The sequence below is a fragment of the Suncus etruscus genome, chromosome 11 (genome assembly GCF_024139225.1).
Source record: "Suncus etruscus isolate mSunEtr1 chromosome 11, mSunEtr1.pri.cur, whole genome shotgun sequence".
Taxonomy (NCBI): domain Eukaryota; kingdom Metazoa; phylum Chordata; class Mammalia; order Eulipotyphla; family Soricidae; genus Suncus; species Suncus etruscus.
The window spans coordinates 73,748,259-73,763,499 of NC_064858.1; the positions used below are offsets into that span (position 1 = coordinate 73,748,259).

Here is a 15,241-nt window from a genome sequence, read left to right on the forward strand (position 1 = left end):
AATAGTTTCATTAATTTGGGAGGCTTGGGGGTTTTGGGGGGTACTTGGGGATTTCTCTATGCTCTGCTAGAGAGAGGTAGGTAGTGCTTACAGGACCATATAGTACCAGAGTTCACTGCATGCAAGTTGAACACCTTGATTACCCTGTGCTATCTCTCCACCCACCCTTTTTATTTTCTTTTATTTTATTTTGGTTTTTGGGTCACACTCAGTGGCACTCAAGAGTTACTTCTGGGGGCCGGCGAGGTGGCGCTAGAGGTAAGGTGTCTGCCTTACAAGCGCTAGCTAAGGAAGGACCTCAGTTTGATTCCCCCAGCCTCCCATATGGTCCCCCCAAGCCAGGGGTGATTTCTGAGCACTTAGCCAGGAGTAACCCCTGAGCATCAAACGGGTGTGGCCCAAAAAACCAAAAAAAAAAAAAAAAAGAGTTACTTCTGGCTCTGCACTTAGAAGTTCACTTTTGGCAGGCTCGGGAGACCATATGGGATGCTGGGATTTGAACCAGGGTCTGTCCTGTCTTGGCGGCCTTACCACTGTGCTATCTGGCCCGCCACCCTTTTTACTTTAATGTGAGTACCTGACTCCTCTTCTATCTTAGTCCCTTCACGGGTACCTTTTAAACATACAGGCTAACTAATGATTCCTTGAAAGGATTTCTGTTGGCTGCAGAGGGATTTGTGGAGAATAATAGAGTGGTGTAGATCTAGATTTTGATTCCTCTTTGTTTAAAAAAAAAAAAAAAAAAACGGAAAAAAGAAAAATTGGGGCAGAGATAGAACAGGAGTTAAGACATTTGCCTTGCACACAGCCAACTCTGGTTTGGTCCCCAGCATCCCACATGGGTGCCCTGGAGGATTGGTAGTGATCCCTGAGCAGAGTCAGAGTAAACCCTGAGCACCACTAATTATAACCCCAAAACAAAACAAATGGAAGGAAGGCTGACTGAAAAATACTGCTCTGAGCAGCCAGTTAGTTAGATGTTATTGCCTCCTAAGCGGGAGACAAGTGCTTCAATCAGAACCTGATGTTTTTCTGATGACTTTCCTAGGAGGCAAGAGGACCCCTGCAGGATGGCCCTACTACTGATACAAATGGACGGGCCAGTACCCTTGCCAACCCCACTGAGAGAACTCCAGGTAGCCTAACTTCCTTGTTTGGCTGGGTGGTGCATCACTCTCTCGGCCTCTGTGACAAGGCCAAGGGGATGAGCCAACACCTACAAAGCAACATTTCTTCGATTGGGCATCACGTGGCCCAAAACCCTTTGGACTCCTTCTTCATGTGCCAACTGCTTGCTTTCGGAGTCCCCTTTCTCTATGGCCTGTCAGAGGTGCTGGTGCAAATTAGAGGGGAGTTTCACTGGCAAACTGTGAGCCAGTAGGGGCATATATCATCCATTGATGGCCAGTAACAAGCAAGTTCCTGTAATATTTACTCGGCATCCAAATATTACTGTAACCCTGAAGACAACCTACTTGCAGCAAATGCACTTATTTCGGTAATTGGTTCAGGCCCTTTCTAGGTAAAGTGGCACTCAAAATAGGCTACTTTGATCAATGACTCAAGTGAAAATTCAGAATCCCTCAGCTTCCTAGCATGTCCTTGCGTTTGATTCTTTGACCAAACCTAACATAATAATAAGGCCCTTCATCTCAGTTTTTATTTACTGAAACTTGAAATCCTTGCATCCTGCTCCCTATTCAGATTATAGGTAAAATGACACTCCTCTTCTCTATGAACTAGTAAAGGATATGCTCTATCTACTTTGGGGCATTTCAGCTTATAAAAAGGATCAATCCTTAATTGGTTTCTAATTAATTTTACTAATTACTTTTACAAATCATTCCCTTGTTTTAAGAAATGAATGGCACCATTTCTACCTCTAAAAATATTTATTTTGAACTTACTAGGGCAGCACTAAGAGGGGCTCATAGGAAATAGATATATTGTGGTGAAAAATTTTGCTGTTTCACTTAAAATTGCTTCTCTCCACTCTTCCACCACTGTTTTACCAAATGATAGGTGCTTAATAGCCCCTCATATTGACCAAGGTGAGAGGCAAAGACAAAGGATCATATTTCTGCCATTTATTTCTTGTTCTAAGCAAGTGTATCTCAAGCAGCCATTTACTACACAGTCTAAAGGTACTATGTAAAAAATCCTCAAGATCACTGACTAGTGCCAGAATCTTTGGGAGGGGTTAGCAGTGGAATGTCCATAATAGGCAAAGAGAGAAATTATTCATTTAGTCCTTAAATGAGAGGTTCTCAGAGTCAGCTGCTTTTCCTGTGCTCAAGAATTGAAGTGAGCCTTATAGTACTCATTCTGGGAGTGGGAGAAGGCCCAGAAATGGGAATGGGTGCAGAGGCTTGGTTGTACCAACCAGCTGAAACAGATCACAGAGCTCTCTTCTGTTCTCATACATACTCTTGTTAGAATTTTGAAGTGTATGCAAATTGAATGTTTAAGCACTTTGTCAGGATTTTATAGCAATATTTAAGCCACAGGAGACTTTGGAACCTATTTTCTTAAAAGCCTTTCTAATCTCTCATCAAGTATTGACAGCACTTTGCAGTTGACAGTCTTGGAGCACTGAAAAGGGGGGTGGCAGTGTTCTAGCAGTTACAAATACAATCAGTGGAATTAATGAGACTTGAACATTGGGCTCCAGAAAGTATTTTTGCCCAAGGGAAGGCACCACTATATTAATCTGGATCTTGTTCTAGTGAAGGTGAGTTTGTTTTTGTTTTTGTTTTTTCTTTTTTTACTGGCTATTTAGTAAAATAACTAAAAGAATAACTTTTTGTGTTTAGAGTACTGCACACCTTTTCTTTTCTTTTTTCTTTTTCTTTTCTTTTTTTTTGGTTGGGGAGGCACACTAAGCAGCGCTCAAGAGTTACTCTTGGCTCGAGCTCAGAAATCGCTCCTGGCAGGCCCCCCGGACCATATATGATGCCAGGAATCAAACCTGGATCCATCCTAAGTTGGCCACATGCAAGGCAAACATACTCTGGCCCATAGAGTAGCGAACACCTTTTAAGAAGAACTTAAAGGGCCAGAGATAGTATCGGGGCTAAGACACTTGCCTTACAAATGGGTCACACCAGTTTCATCCCTACCCTAACACCGCCAGAAGAGAATTTCTGAGCAACAAACCAAGAGTAAGGGCTGAGTGCCCTCAGATGTTACCCAAAAACAAAAAAAGGGAAGGAAGGAAGGCACTGAGAGGCCAGAGAAATGGTAGAGGTAGGGAGCTTGCCTTGTGCATAGCCAACCCAGGTTTGATCTCCAGCACCCTATACAGTCAGTCCCTAGCATATCCAGCCAGACAGAACTAGGAGTAAGTCCTGAACACTGCTATGTGAGGCTCCCAAAAAGAAAAACACTGAAATTCAAGTCTAAGCAAGCTAAGTTCATTCACATTCCCAGCTGTTTCAGTTTGCCATTTAGAATTCCTAAAGGTGGTACTATGGAAAATTCAATTCAAATGAAAAAAAAAAAAAAAAGCCAAGGATTATAGCTATTACTGTGGTTAGCATTTATGTGGTAGCATGGTTATAATCATTAAAGTTTCAAAGTCGGACCATGTCTCAGTACCCCCAGTTCTTTCTTGACTATTATCGAACAAAACCTTCACAATTTGAATTTACCCCTAAGATTGAGGCAGACCCCTGGCTTAAGGTATTCTAGGCAATGGGAGGCCACATTGTTTGTGGCAAATGAATTTCAATTAATACCTCCTCTAGACTCAGGCTTCTATAAATGACAGCGCAGAGTCTTGGGGGTGAGGGAAATGCTTAGGGTTTACTCCTAGCTCTGCACTTAGGAATTAATTACTCCAGAAGGTGTTTGGAACATTATATAGGATGCCAGAGAGCTATAGGAGCCGAGTTTTAACATACCTCAAAGCGGTAGCACTTTTCTTACTTGTCTCCACTGAAAAGGAACAGACATATAGGTGATATTTTTTAGTTGGTAGGAAGCAGATCTTTAATAGAATTTCCTTCTCTAAATCTCAAGTAAGGGGGCCGGTGAGGTGGCGCTAGAGGTAAGGTGTCTGCCTTGCAAGCGCTAGCCCAGGAAGGACGGCGGTTCAATCTCCCGGTGTCCCATATGGTCCCCCCAAGCCAGGGGCAATTTCTGAGCGTTTAGCCAGGAGTAACCCCTGAGCATCAAATGGGTGTGGCCTGAAAAACCAAAAAAAAAAAAAAAAATCTCAAGTAAGACTTTGATTACCTAATATTGTTTTTAAGAAACTACAGGAATAGCTCAGGAGTTTGAGGAGTCCAGAATGTTTTTATACTGAGAAACCCATATTCATGGTGCATATCTTTCATTGTACTCTTAGACAAGAAAACACTGTAGATGGATGAACTTGATATTCTATTGTGTGTAAATAAACTACCCTCCTAGACATACACATAAGTAGGAGCACTGGCTTTCTGTCTGCAGACAAGGCCCACAGTGCTTACTCTGCAAGTCTTTCTTCGTAGCCTCTCTCTCTTCTTTCCTGTGTTCCTTAGTCCTTTGACCAAAATTATTGCTGTTGTCAAAAAGATAGGACACATAAGTTGAAAGACCTTTTCCAGGCCTATTTTACATTGTTATCTTTCTCTAGTTCCTGTCATGTAACAGCTGCCTAACATATTGTTTGATGGTTTTGTGTACAATTTTTTCTTTGTGACGTGTTTTCAAAATAGAAAACTTCTGTCCCCAGTTTCAAAAATATATAAACATGGGTTTTTTTTTGTTTGTTTGTTCTTTTGGGTTTTGGGGTCACACCCAGCAGCACTTAGGGGTTACTCCTGGCTCTGTGCTCAGAAATTGCTGCTAGCAGGCTCGGGAAACCATATGGGATTCGGGATTTGAACCATCGTCCATCCTGGGTTGACCGCATGCAAGGCAAACGCCCTACTGCTGTGCTATCCAGCCATATAAACATGTTTAAGCTTCTCGCACTTACCAGTGTAGATGTTTTGTTTTGGTTTGGTTTTGGGTTACACCCAGAGTGCTTAGGGGTTCCTCCAGGCTCTATGCTCAGAAATCGCTCCTGGCAGGCTCAGGAGACCATATGAGATGCTGGGATTCAAACCACCATCCTTCTGCATGCAAGGAAAATGCCCTACCTCCATGCTATCTCTACAGCCCCCCTGGTCTAGATTAACTAACTTGGCACAAATATTTTGCTTTGTCTAATAGTTTAGCACCAATCCCCTGAGCACCTCTGGGTGTGACCGAAAACCCCACCCTGAAAAAAATTTTTTTCCTTAAAATTGGAATTGGTACAAGGCCAACACCCTACCACTGTACTATCACTCCAGCCCCAAGGGAAAAAATTTTTTGTTTTTGGAGATGCTCAGGGGCTACTCCTGGCTCAGAAAATCACTCCTGGCTACAGTGAGGGAGGGGGACAACTATATGTGATGCTGGGGATTAACTTGCAAAGCAAGTGCCCTATCTACAGCAGTATAACTCCATCCATGAATTAAAGAAAAAATTGGACAACACTGAAAGAAACCCCAAAGAAAGGATTTCCCCCTTAAACACATAGCACCTTAGTGTAGGTTCTTTGAATCTTTTGTTGATGTTGTTGTTGTTGTGTTAAGCAGACCCCTTTATATCTAATAGTGGAAGAAAAAAAAATTATGGGCGATTCTAAGGAAGGAATAAAAGGGTCTTTCTCCAAGTACAGGCAATAGATAAAATGGAAGAAATATGTCTATTTTGCCCTCTTAGGGAAAAGAGGATCTTAACTTTAAAACTCCCTAGCAGAATAGAAGGGTTTTTTTTGTTTGTTTTGTTTTGGTTTGGTTTGGTTTTTGGGTCACACTAGGCTTTGTTCAGTGGTTATTCCTGGCTCTACACTCAGAAATCGCTCCTGGCAGGCTTGGGAGACCACATGGGATGCCGGGATTCAAACCACTGCCCTTCTGCATGCAAGGCAAATGCCCTATCTCTATGCTATCTCTCTGGCCCCTAGAAGTGATTTTTTTATTTCCAGGTTTGCCTTTGTAATTTGCATGCTGCAAGCATTCCCCAAGTCCAACTATTGTAGTTCTGTGGTATCAGGAATTCTACTTGGTCCTGGATTTGTGCCTATTAGGAAGAAATTAGAAAATGTTCTCACTGCTTCCCACACACTTTTACCATACATACAGTTCTGGAAAATCTGAGTAGAGCCATCCAATATAATGCAACTAAGAGTTGATGGTGATGTGTAAATATTTACACACACAATTTTTTTAATTTTTTTATTTTTAATTATGAGAACAAAGATGCAAAGAAAGAGGACAAGGTAAAGTTACAGTGGAAGGACAATCACCCATAACATAATTCTCAGAAGAAGTCCCCTTGCTGATACTGTAACTTTGAACTTTCAGCCAAAGAACATTAAGATAAATAAAACAGAATCCATCTACAATTATTTTGTCCCTCAAGTCCCCAGATTGTAACACATTATAATATTTCTTAACAGCACACAAGGCAATCTAAAGCCTTAAAACTTACATAACTCCTTAAACATTAGAGGCATAGTATTTTTTACATTTCCATGTACATGCATATTAGCTTAAGTTAACCTCAAATTTTAAGTGGTTTTTTTTTTTTAAGGATTAGAGTCAAAGGAGCACAGTAAAAACGGTGTTAGAATGGCAATTGTTGTACACACAATTTTTGTGTTGTGAATAGATACTTTTATTTTGTGTGAAATAATAACAGCAATGTTAAAGGAGTTATTTTCTAAGTTGTTCCTTCATTCTGTAAACCAAAGTAGCTGTGGGGGAACTGTGCCACTAGCCGGCTTTAGTGTTACTGTCAGAAGTTGGTGGGAACAGTAGCCCAGCACATTTGTAGGTTTGGAAAGGTTTTTGGAGGATGAGCCTCAGGAAACTGATAATGTCTTACAGCACATTCCCTGAAGAACCAAACACTGTACTTTCCTTATCTGACTTTCATGCTTGTGTATGGGTCCGTCTGAAAGGACTGGGCTTCTGTTATTTTGGTGTTTAATGTGTTTCTCTGTAGGACAATCCTTATATTAAGGTGCTTCATTGTGGGTCTTGAAGGTCTGAGATATGGGTTAAGGGGTTCACTTTATTCCTAGGCCAATTAGCTTGGGCAGAGTCAAGGATGGGGAGAGGGAAGAGGACCATGGGACAAAACAGAATAAGAGGAAAGTAAACTGTGCCAAGGAGCCCCTGTCTATATTTCCAGCCTTACCTCAAACCTTTATTTTTACCCTTGTTTTTAACCTGTGCTGTTGTTTTGAGTGTCTGTGAGTTTTTTAATTTAATTGTATAACTTTGTTTTTGCCTTTACTGTGAAACTAAGGTATTGTGCTTTTTTCTTTTTCTTTTTCTTTTTAACAAATGTTACTATTCTTATTTAAGAGAATAAATTCCAAACAATCTTCAGGTTTCTGAGTTTTTCTTTTTCTTCCCTTTTTTCCTGAGTGAAGGGTGGGAAAGAGGGTTGGACCTTTGAAGTGGGTTTGAAAATCATGGTGCAGCAGAATCAGAGAGAAAGTGGAAATCAAAACGGAAACAGGTTCTTAATGTATAAACTAGAGGTTCCCATCAGTAAGAGGCCCTTGTTCATGGGTTGTACTTGTGGAAGATATTTTATTTTGTACCCACTATAAGTAGGAAAATGGAGGATATCGCCTGTGTCCCAGCCACTCTGGGACACTAAATAAATCCACACACTATGTATTCCAAACCCTGGTTGAGTGGGTCTGAAGCAGGGTCACCGCACAAAATAATCCAAACCAAGCTGAGGGTGAAACACATATAGTCTGGCAATCTTCTACCTCATATTGAGAGCTAGCTGCCTGCGAGAACTGTCATTTTTATTGAGTACCCAGACCACCCCCACGTGGGAGAATAAGAACAAATAGCTCAGGCTGTCCTGAGCCAGTCCTGCCCAGTCTCAAGTTTTCTTGAGACATGTAAACTATGATTAAGTAGGAAAATATCTGTTTTGGGTAAAACCAAGTTGTAAACAAACAAATAAAGAAACCAGGATGATCTTTGTTTAGGGTGGAACCAAGTTATAAGTTGTAAACCAACAGGGCACCAACCAATCTAGGGGACCTCACGTCAGTTTCCATGAAATCATGTCAGCCATGGGACACAGGGCAGCCCCCCCCCCCCCATTTCTGTCTCTAACAGGCCATTTCTGAACACCTGGAAGCTTTAATGATTCTCTCCTCTGTCTTGAGGATTTTTGGCTAAAAGACAGTAACTTCTCTCCTGACCATGACCTTGCTCTGTCCACCTGTGCTATCTGTGTTGGGCCTGATTGCTGAATTAGGAATCCAATTCTTTTTTTTTTTTTTTTTTTGGGGGGGGGGGCCACACCTGGCAGTGCTCAGGGGTTACTCCTGGCTGTCTGCTCAGAAATAGCTCCTGGCAGGCACGGGGGACCATATGGGACACCGGGATTCGAACCAACCACCTTTGGTCCTGGATCGGCTGCTTGCAAGGCAAACGCCGCTGTGCTATCTCTCCGGGCCCAGGAGTCCAATTCTATTTGGCCACTCTGAAGCCCTCTCACACTCTGAAGAACATTAGCAGCTGTGCCCCTTGTGCTATTGGACACTAAGTATACTGACACCACCCATCTTCAGTAGGGGCACATAGTTCCAAGTTTGCTCCTGCTGAGAAACTGGGTATTGATTTTTTAAGACCTGGAGGTTTAAGGTGCATATCTTGCATGTGCTGACCCCAATTCTACCACAGGCACCCACCATATGGTCCCCTACCATTGCCTAATGTAGCCCTGGAGCAGCACCCAGCACCACAGGGCCGGAGCAACACCAAATCCTCAGACCCTGGCACTAAACCACATGCCCAGTTAACTGAGAACCTCCAAGACAGATGCCTGGACATCCTCAGCACGACTTAAGTGGCCCTCCAACCCCCAACAGAGAAAGGCCTTCCTGGTCTCCCCTTTCTGAAACTTCATTTGGGACCACAGTTGTTCTTGAGTTGCACCTTAAAACAGACAACAGTGTCTGTATTCTCTTGTCATCTGGACCAGCAGTCAGGTAGGGACTGTGTCCCCCTAGAGCTCAACATTGTCAGCTGTGTTACTGTAATCCACAGAGCACTGCTCATTCTACCATTTCTTCTTCCAAGAGGTTTAACTTCCTTAATTTTGGTCTAACTTTGCTTAACTTTCTCAGAAAGTTGATAAGCTAGCCAGAATTCTTGATGCCTTAGACAGCTGAGAGAAAAAGAATTGGGCTATGGGCATACAATAAGCAACAATTAATAAGTCGACTAAAAATCAGTAATGATGATTGAACTGTGTATTTAAATGTGAAGTCTTGGCTGCTGTTGTTATCCCAGAAACAAAGAGGGGAGCACCTTCATTGTTCACAAGATACTAAATAAATTACCTCCATATGAAGAGTGACAACTGATAGGATTCTCAGAATCAGGTTAAGATCCTGGAAAATTATATTTGGGTTCAGTTTCTTTTTTTTGTTTTGTTTTGATTTTTGATTTATGAACCACATCTAGCAGCACCCAGGGGTTACTCCTGCCTCTCTGCTCAGAAATCGCTCCTGGCAGGCAAGGGATCGAACCCAGGTAGGCCACATGCAAGGCAAATGCCCTACCTGCTGTGCTATTGCTCCAGCCCAAGGGTGTCAGTTTCTTTCAGAAACTTCTTGAAACCTATTTTCTGTTGTTTTAGTTGTTTTATCTCATAAATTCCATGACAATTTCCTAATTTGGATTTTTCTGTTATTGGAATCCTGTGGTGCAAACATGGAGTCCATATTGATGGTACTAAAAATGGACCACCTCTCCTTTTATACTGAAAAACAGGATAGGATTTTCCATGTGAGAGTGAAGTCACACTGAGTTACAAATAGAAGAGCTACCTGAGACTCTTGTCATAACTAGACAAATTTCAGAAATTCTTCTGCAGTTTCCTTTCACAGAAGCTTAAATCCATACCAAGACTCCAAAAACCTTGCAGTTCAGATCCAACTAAGCAACCTTCAAGTGCCAACAAGTCAGTAGTGAGTTAATCATAATGGAATGAGGGAGAATCAGACTTGGCCTTGGTCAGGCTGAGATCTGCTACACTTCTCTCTCACTTTTGATGTGTTGAATGAGTGTTTTCGCATCTAATGCCTCTTTCATTACAATTAGTTCTGTTTTCTATAATGGGTGTTCTGGAGCAGGTAGGCTCTTGTACAGAATCACCTGGTATACCTTGATAGCAGGCAGAGAGCTTCAGGCATCTCAACTCCCATTAGTTCTAGATTTCATGAATTCTGTGAATACCATCTTTTTCATTTCCAGTGGGTTAACTTATATAGCGGTAGAATTTCCACAGTTATCAGCTTGTTCTGGATACTTCTGGAGCACTTTAATGAGGCTCTGAGGATACCGAGCTAGAGGCTGTCATTATCAATACCCAAATTTTATTTTATTTTTTTTGGGGGGTCACACCTGGCAGTGCTCAGGGGCTACTCCTGGCTTTATGCTCAGAAATCGCTCTTGGCAGGCTCAGGGAACCATATGGGATGCCAGGATTCGAACCACTGTCCTTCTGCATGCAAGGCAAACTCCCTACCTCCATGCTATCTCTCTGGCCCAATACCCAATTTTTTTTTGTTTGTTTTTTGTTTTTGGGTCACATTCAGCAGCGCTCAGGGGTTCCTCCTGGCTTTATGCTCAGAAATCGCTCCTGGCAAGCTCGGGGGACCATATGGGATGCCAGGATTCGAACTACTGTCCTGCATGCAAGGTGAACGCTCTACCTCCATGCTATCTCTCCGGCCCCTATACCCAAATTTTAATATAAGCTTACTATATAGTTCATCTCATCTTTAATATTATCTTCCTCCCAATAGTAAAACTTTTTACAGGGAGATCAAAGTGCCCGCCCCTTACAGAGGCCTCTTCTCTTAAAGAGGAAATTTAAGAATATCTTTCAGTGGAAATAGAATTCAGAGCCTCAGATTTTGTGCTGCACGACAAAATTGCTGGATCTAATCTAAGATAATTTCTAGGAAAAGTCCATAATGAAATTTGTCAGAATTTCTATTGGCTTCTGATATTTTCTATTTTTAAGTGCTTTTGGGGGGTGCCACACCCAAATTAGTGTTCAGGGAAACCATGTGAGCTCAAACCCATTCACCCTACACCTTATGTGTTTTTGTTTGGGGCCACACCTAAGCTGATGTTTAGGAGTAACTGCTTGCTGTGCACTCAGGAATTACTGCTGGCAGTGCTCAAGTGACCATATGGATGAAGGGGATCCAACCCAATTCAGCAAGTGCCCTATTCATTGTGCTATCTTTCCAGTCCATCCTTACATTTTCATTTTGGTATTTAAGCCAGCTCATAGTGGTTGTACCCTATAACAGTAAGTTCTGTTTATCGGTTAAGTGATTTAGCTTCTATTCTGTACTTATGTGAAATATCAAAAAGGGGCTGGGAGTGTAGTTCAGTGATGGAGCATAAGCATTAACAGTGTGAAACTGGAGGAAGATCTCCACCAATGGAAAAAAATTATTTCCACTTTATATACAATAGTATATCCTAATCCTGTTTAGGTTCTTGCTTGGAATTGTAGGTCTTTAGTAATCATTTTAAACTAAGTGAAATACTGCAAAAAATAATAATAAATACTGCAAAAAAACTTTAATTCCTTCCCATTTTGACGCCTACTTCTGTGTGTTCCCAAAACACATTCCAGTATAACTGAGTCTCTACCAATACACACTCCTAGAGAAAGATGAACCCAGTCAAAGGGGTACAAGGCCAGTGGGCAAGGACCAAACAGCATCCGGAGAAATCGGAGCTTAATGCACATATGACAAACCCTGCTGTTAGACTTATGAAGGAAGGCCAAAATAAGTATTCCTCTTTATGTTCTCATATTTTTCCTCAGATAAGAAAGCAAATGAGTTTCTTTAGTGTTCAAAGGATCAGTGTTCAAACCTGAAGCAGGTAAAGCATTTATTTGCCTTGCATACAACTGCCCTGGGTTTGATCCCCAGCATCCCACATAGTCTCCTGAGCCTGCCAGGAGTAATTTCTGAGTGCAAAGCCAGAAGTAATCCTTGAGCACCACTGGTTGTGGCACCAAAACCAAAATAATAATAATTATAATAATATAACATACCTGAAGCTGAGAAATATAATTAACAAGGGCCTCAGGAAAGAAGTATCATACTAGGTTTCTTCTTGTTGGGGCTACGCAGTGGCTCTGCAGTACTCAAGGCTAACTGCTAGCTACTTTATTTTGGGATCATTCCTGGTAGGGAGGACCATCAATGAATGATAATAGGGATTGAACCCAGGTTGCCCACATGTTTACAACTGCCTTAATCCATATACTGTCTCTGGCCCCATATAAGTTTCTTGTATTAAACTCAATCTAATAACTAATAAATCACTGCTCTGTATAACATTGGATTATATTATAACATTACACATTATATAAAATAGTAGGTTATTCCTATTTTCTAGAACTAAGTCAAGATCTGGAAGGTTCAGGCAGAAAGGAAACAAATTTTTCCTCCCACTATTTGCCAACTAAAGATGAATGAGTTAGATTTTTTTAGCAGTAGAGTTTCTCCTGGGAATTGGTCTGTGGTGATTTCTCTGAACCAGAGCCTACCTTTTAGCTAGGTTTATCTTTCATAGGGAATGAGCATTAACCTTGTAACTAAATGTGTGATAGGGTCAGGAAGGTGGTTGCAGCCCATTCCAGACTCCATGGAAGCTTTTGAAACTCAAAGAAGCATGTTGCTGGGGAAATAAGGATTTGATGGGCTATAGGAGGGAAGAACCAAAGTTTTAGTAGTTTTGCTTTATTGAAGAGAAGTAGTACCTATCCTCCTTGCAGCTAAAAATATCATACCAGAGGCCAAGGAGATGATTCAAAGGGCTGAGTATTTACTTTGCATGCAGGAAGCTCTGGTTCAATCTCCAGCACTTCCAGGATTAGCCTCCAAGCACCACCTCGTGCACTCTCCCAACTTACACACATCTGCACACACAAAGGTCTACCATGTCAGGAGGATTTCTATATTTGCAAGCAAAACTCCCTCTTCTCCTAATATCTTTTCCTAAAAATAGGGAATAATTTTTTTAAAAGGGAGTAAAAATGTATGCTATGTCCTGTTATTTTCCCTCCAGATGCTCATACTGGGCATGTGCCATTGTCACTCTTGTCACACATATATACAAACAAATTTATATTGTTATTGTGGGAAGCCATGCATGGCAGTGTTGTGCAGTGCTGTGGATTGAATCTCTGGTTTTATACATTCAAGCAGACACGTGTTTTACTTGAGAGATATCTGTGAACTGCTTTTATCATATCAATGCACAGAAAGCAGTGTGTGGGACAGTGATGGTAGTAATAATTTACTATTCCTTTGTCTAGAGTCTTTGTGTATATTCATTTAACCCTACAGTAGCCTATGAAGGATGCCATTCTGCAGATGAGAAAACAGGCAGTCACACAGATGTTAAGCAAACTTGATCAAGGCCACATAACTAATGAATGTAGAGATAGGGTTGAATACAGAATAAATACAAGCATTCTGAATCTGCATTGCTTTATCTATTCAGTTTTTTCCATTCTTGCTCTATAACCAGAGCTTGTCAGCACTTAAGGTATGTGTTTTCCTCCTAAGATCTTTTTAAATATGATCAGTGTCTTGTATAAATCTGTGGGTACACAGTAGATTATTTCTGGGAGATAATGATCTCCCAGATTATTTCTTTGACAAATCATCTCAGGATAAGGAGTATGCTTTTTGAAACATAGTAAATTGATAAGTTTAATTATGTATCTGGTTAATTGTTGATATAAAATGGGACAAATTTTCAAGAGAAATTGAAGAAGAATGAATAAACACTAAGTTGATTATAAATAATATGAAATGATTCTTTCTGTTTGTTTGTTTTTGGTTTTTGGGTCACACCCAGCAGCTCAAGGGTTCCTCCTGGCTCTAAGCTCAGAAATCGCTCCTGGCAAGCTCGGGGGACCATATGGGATGCTGGAATTCGAACCACTGACCTTCTGCATGCAAGGCAAACACTTTACCTCCATGCTATCTCTTCCAGCCCCCTGAAATGATTCTTAATATCAATCTTTTTTTTTTTTTTTTGAATTTTGAACCACACCCAGCAGCACTCAATGGGCTACTCCTGGGGCACTAAGCTCCTGGCATGCTCGGGGGATCATATGGGTTGCCGGGTATTGAATCCAGGTTCATCCCGTGTCAGTCGCATTCAAGGCAAATGCCATACCGCTGTGCTATCACTCTGGCTACCATATCATCTTTATGATCATCACAAATAACCTGAAATTTTGTTTTATTTACTTGGGGGTACTCAATTTTTGATTCAGGTTTTTGACTCTTTGCTCAAGGTTGCTCCCAGCAGTGTGCAGGGGCTACGTGGTGTCAGAGCTTGAACATGGGTCTCCTACATGCAAAGCATACACTCAACCCATTGTGCTAATCTTCAGACTTTATTTATTTATTTTTTTTTGCATTTTGCATTTTGGGCTACACCCTGTGATGCTTAGAGAGTACTCCTGGCTATGTACTCAGTGGTTACTCCTGTTTGCTCAGGGGTCACTCATGGGAAGCTCAGGGGATCCTATGAGATGCTGGGGATTGACCATGTGCAAAGCCAACACACTACCCCACTATCTCTCTAGCTCCTACTTCCTACTTTAGCCTAATAATAGACCTCAACAAGTTGATGTGAGAAGGACAGGATGTGCAGAATGCCCTGGAATGGACTTGAAGGATGAGCAGTCTTCTCTTTCTAAGTAGCATTGTGCCATAAAATGATGAGTTCAGATGTGCAACTGCTTAGGTTATGTCTGCATAGTAAGTAGCCTTATAATTAGCCCACTCAGCAGCTGACTTGCCCTGGATTTCTTCCTCTTTAGCGTGACTGTTCTCAGTCAGTCCTATACAATAACAGTCCCTAATCATGTGTTTTTAACCTTAACCCCAAAGAAATATGTACATGAGCTCTGTTTTGTATTTCATATACCAGACCAAAGTCAGAATTCTGGCTGATGGCTGAATTGGTAAGGGCTCAAAATATTTGATATGGCTGGAGAGATAGCAGGGAGGTAGGGCATTTGCCTTGCATGCAGAAGGACGGTGGTTCAAATCCCAGCATCCCATATGGTCCCGCAAGCCTGCCAGGAGCGATTTCTGAGCACAGAGCTAGGAGTAACCCCT

The 15,241-nt window shown here is 41.5% G+C and overlaps 2 protein-coding genes across 2 annotated transcripts in view; one reads left to right on the forward strand and one right to left on the reverse strand.

Annotated features, from left to right (window-relative positions):
- BCL2L13 (BCL2 like 13) overlaps nucleotides 1-15,241 on the reverse strand; it is a 1,170,396-nt gene that overhangs the window by 974,241 nt on the left and 180,914 nt on the right. The gene's annotated exons all lie outside the window — the stretch shown is intronic.
- Nucleotides 1-15,241, forward strand: part of MICAL3 (microtubule associated monooxygenase, calponin and LIM domain containing 3) — a 251,291-nt gene that overhangs the window by 161,449 nt on the left and 74,601 nt on the right. The window contains exon 19 of the mRNA XM_049783345.1: nucleotides 1,049-1,136. Coding sequence (XP_049639302.1) covers nucleotides 1,049-1,136 — 88 coding nt within the window. The remainder of the gene's footprint in view (nucleotides 1-1,048; nucleotides 1,137-15,241) is intronic.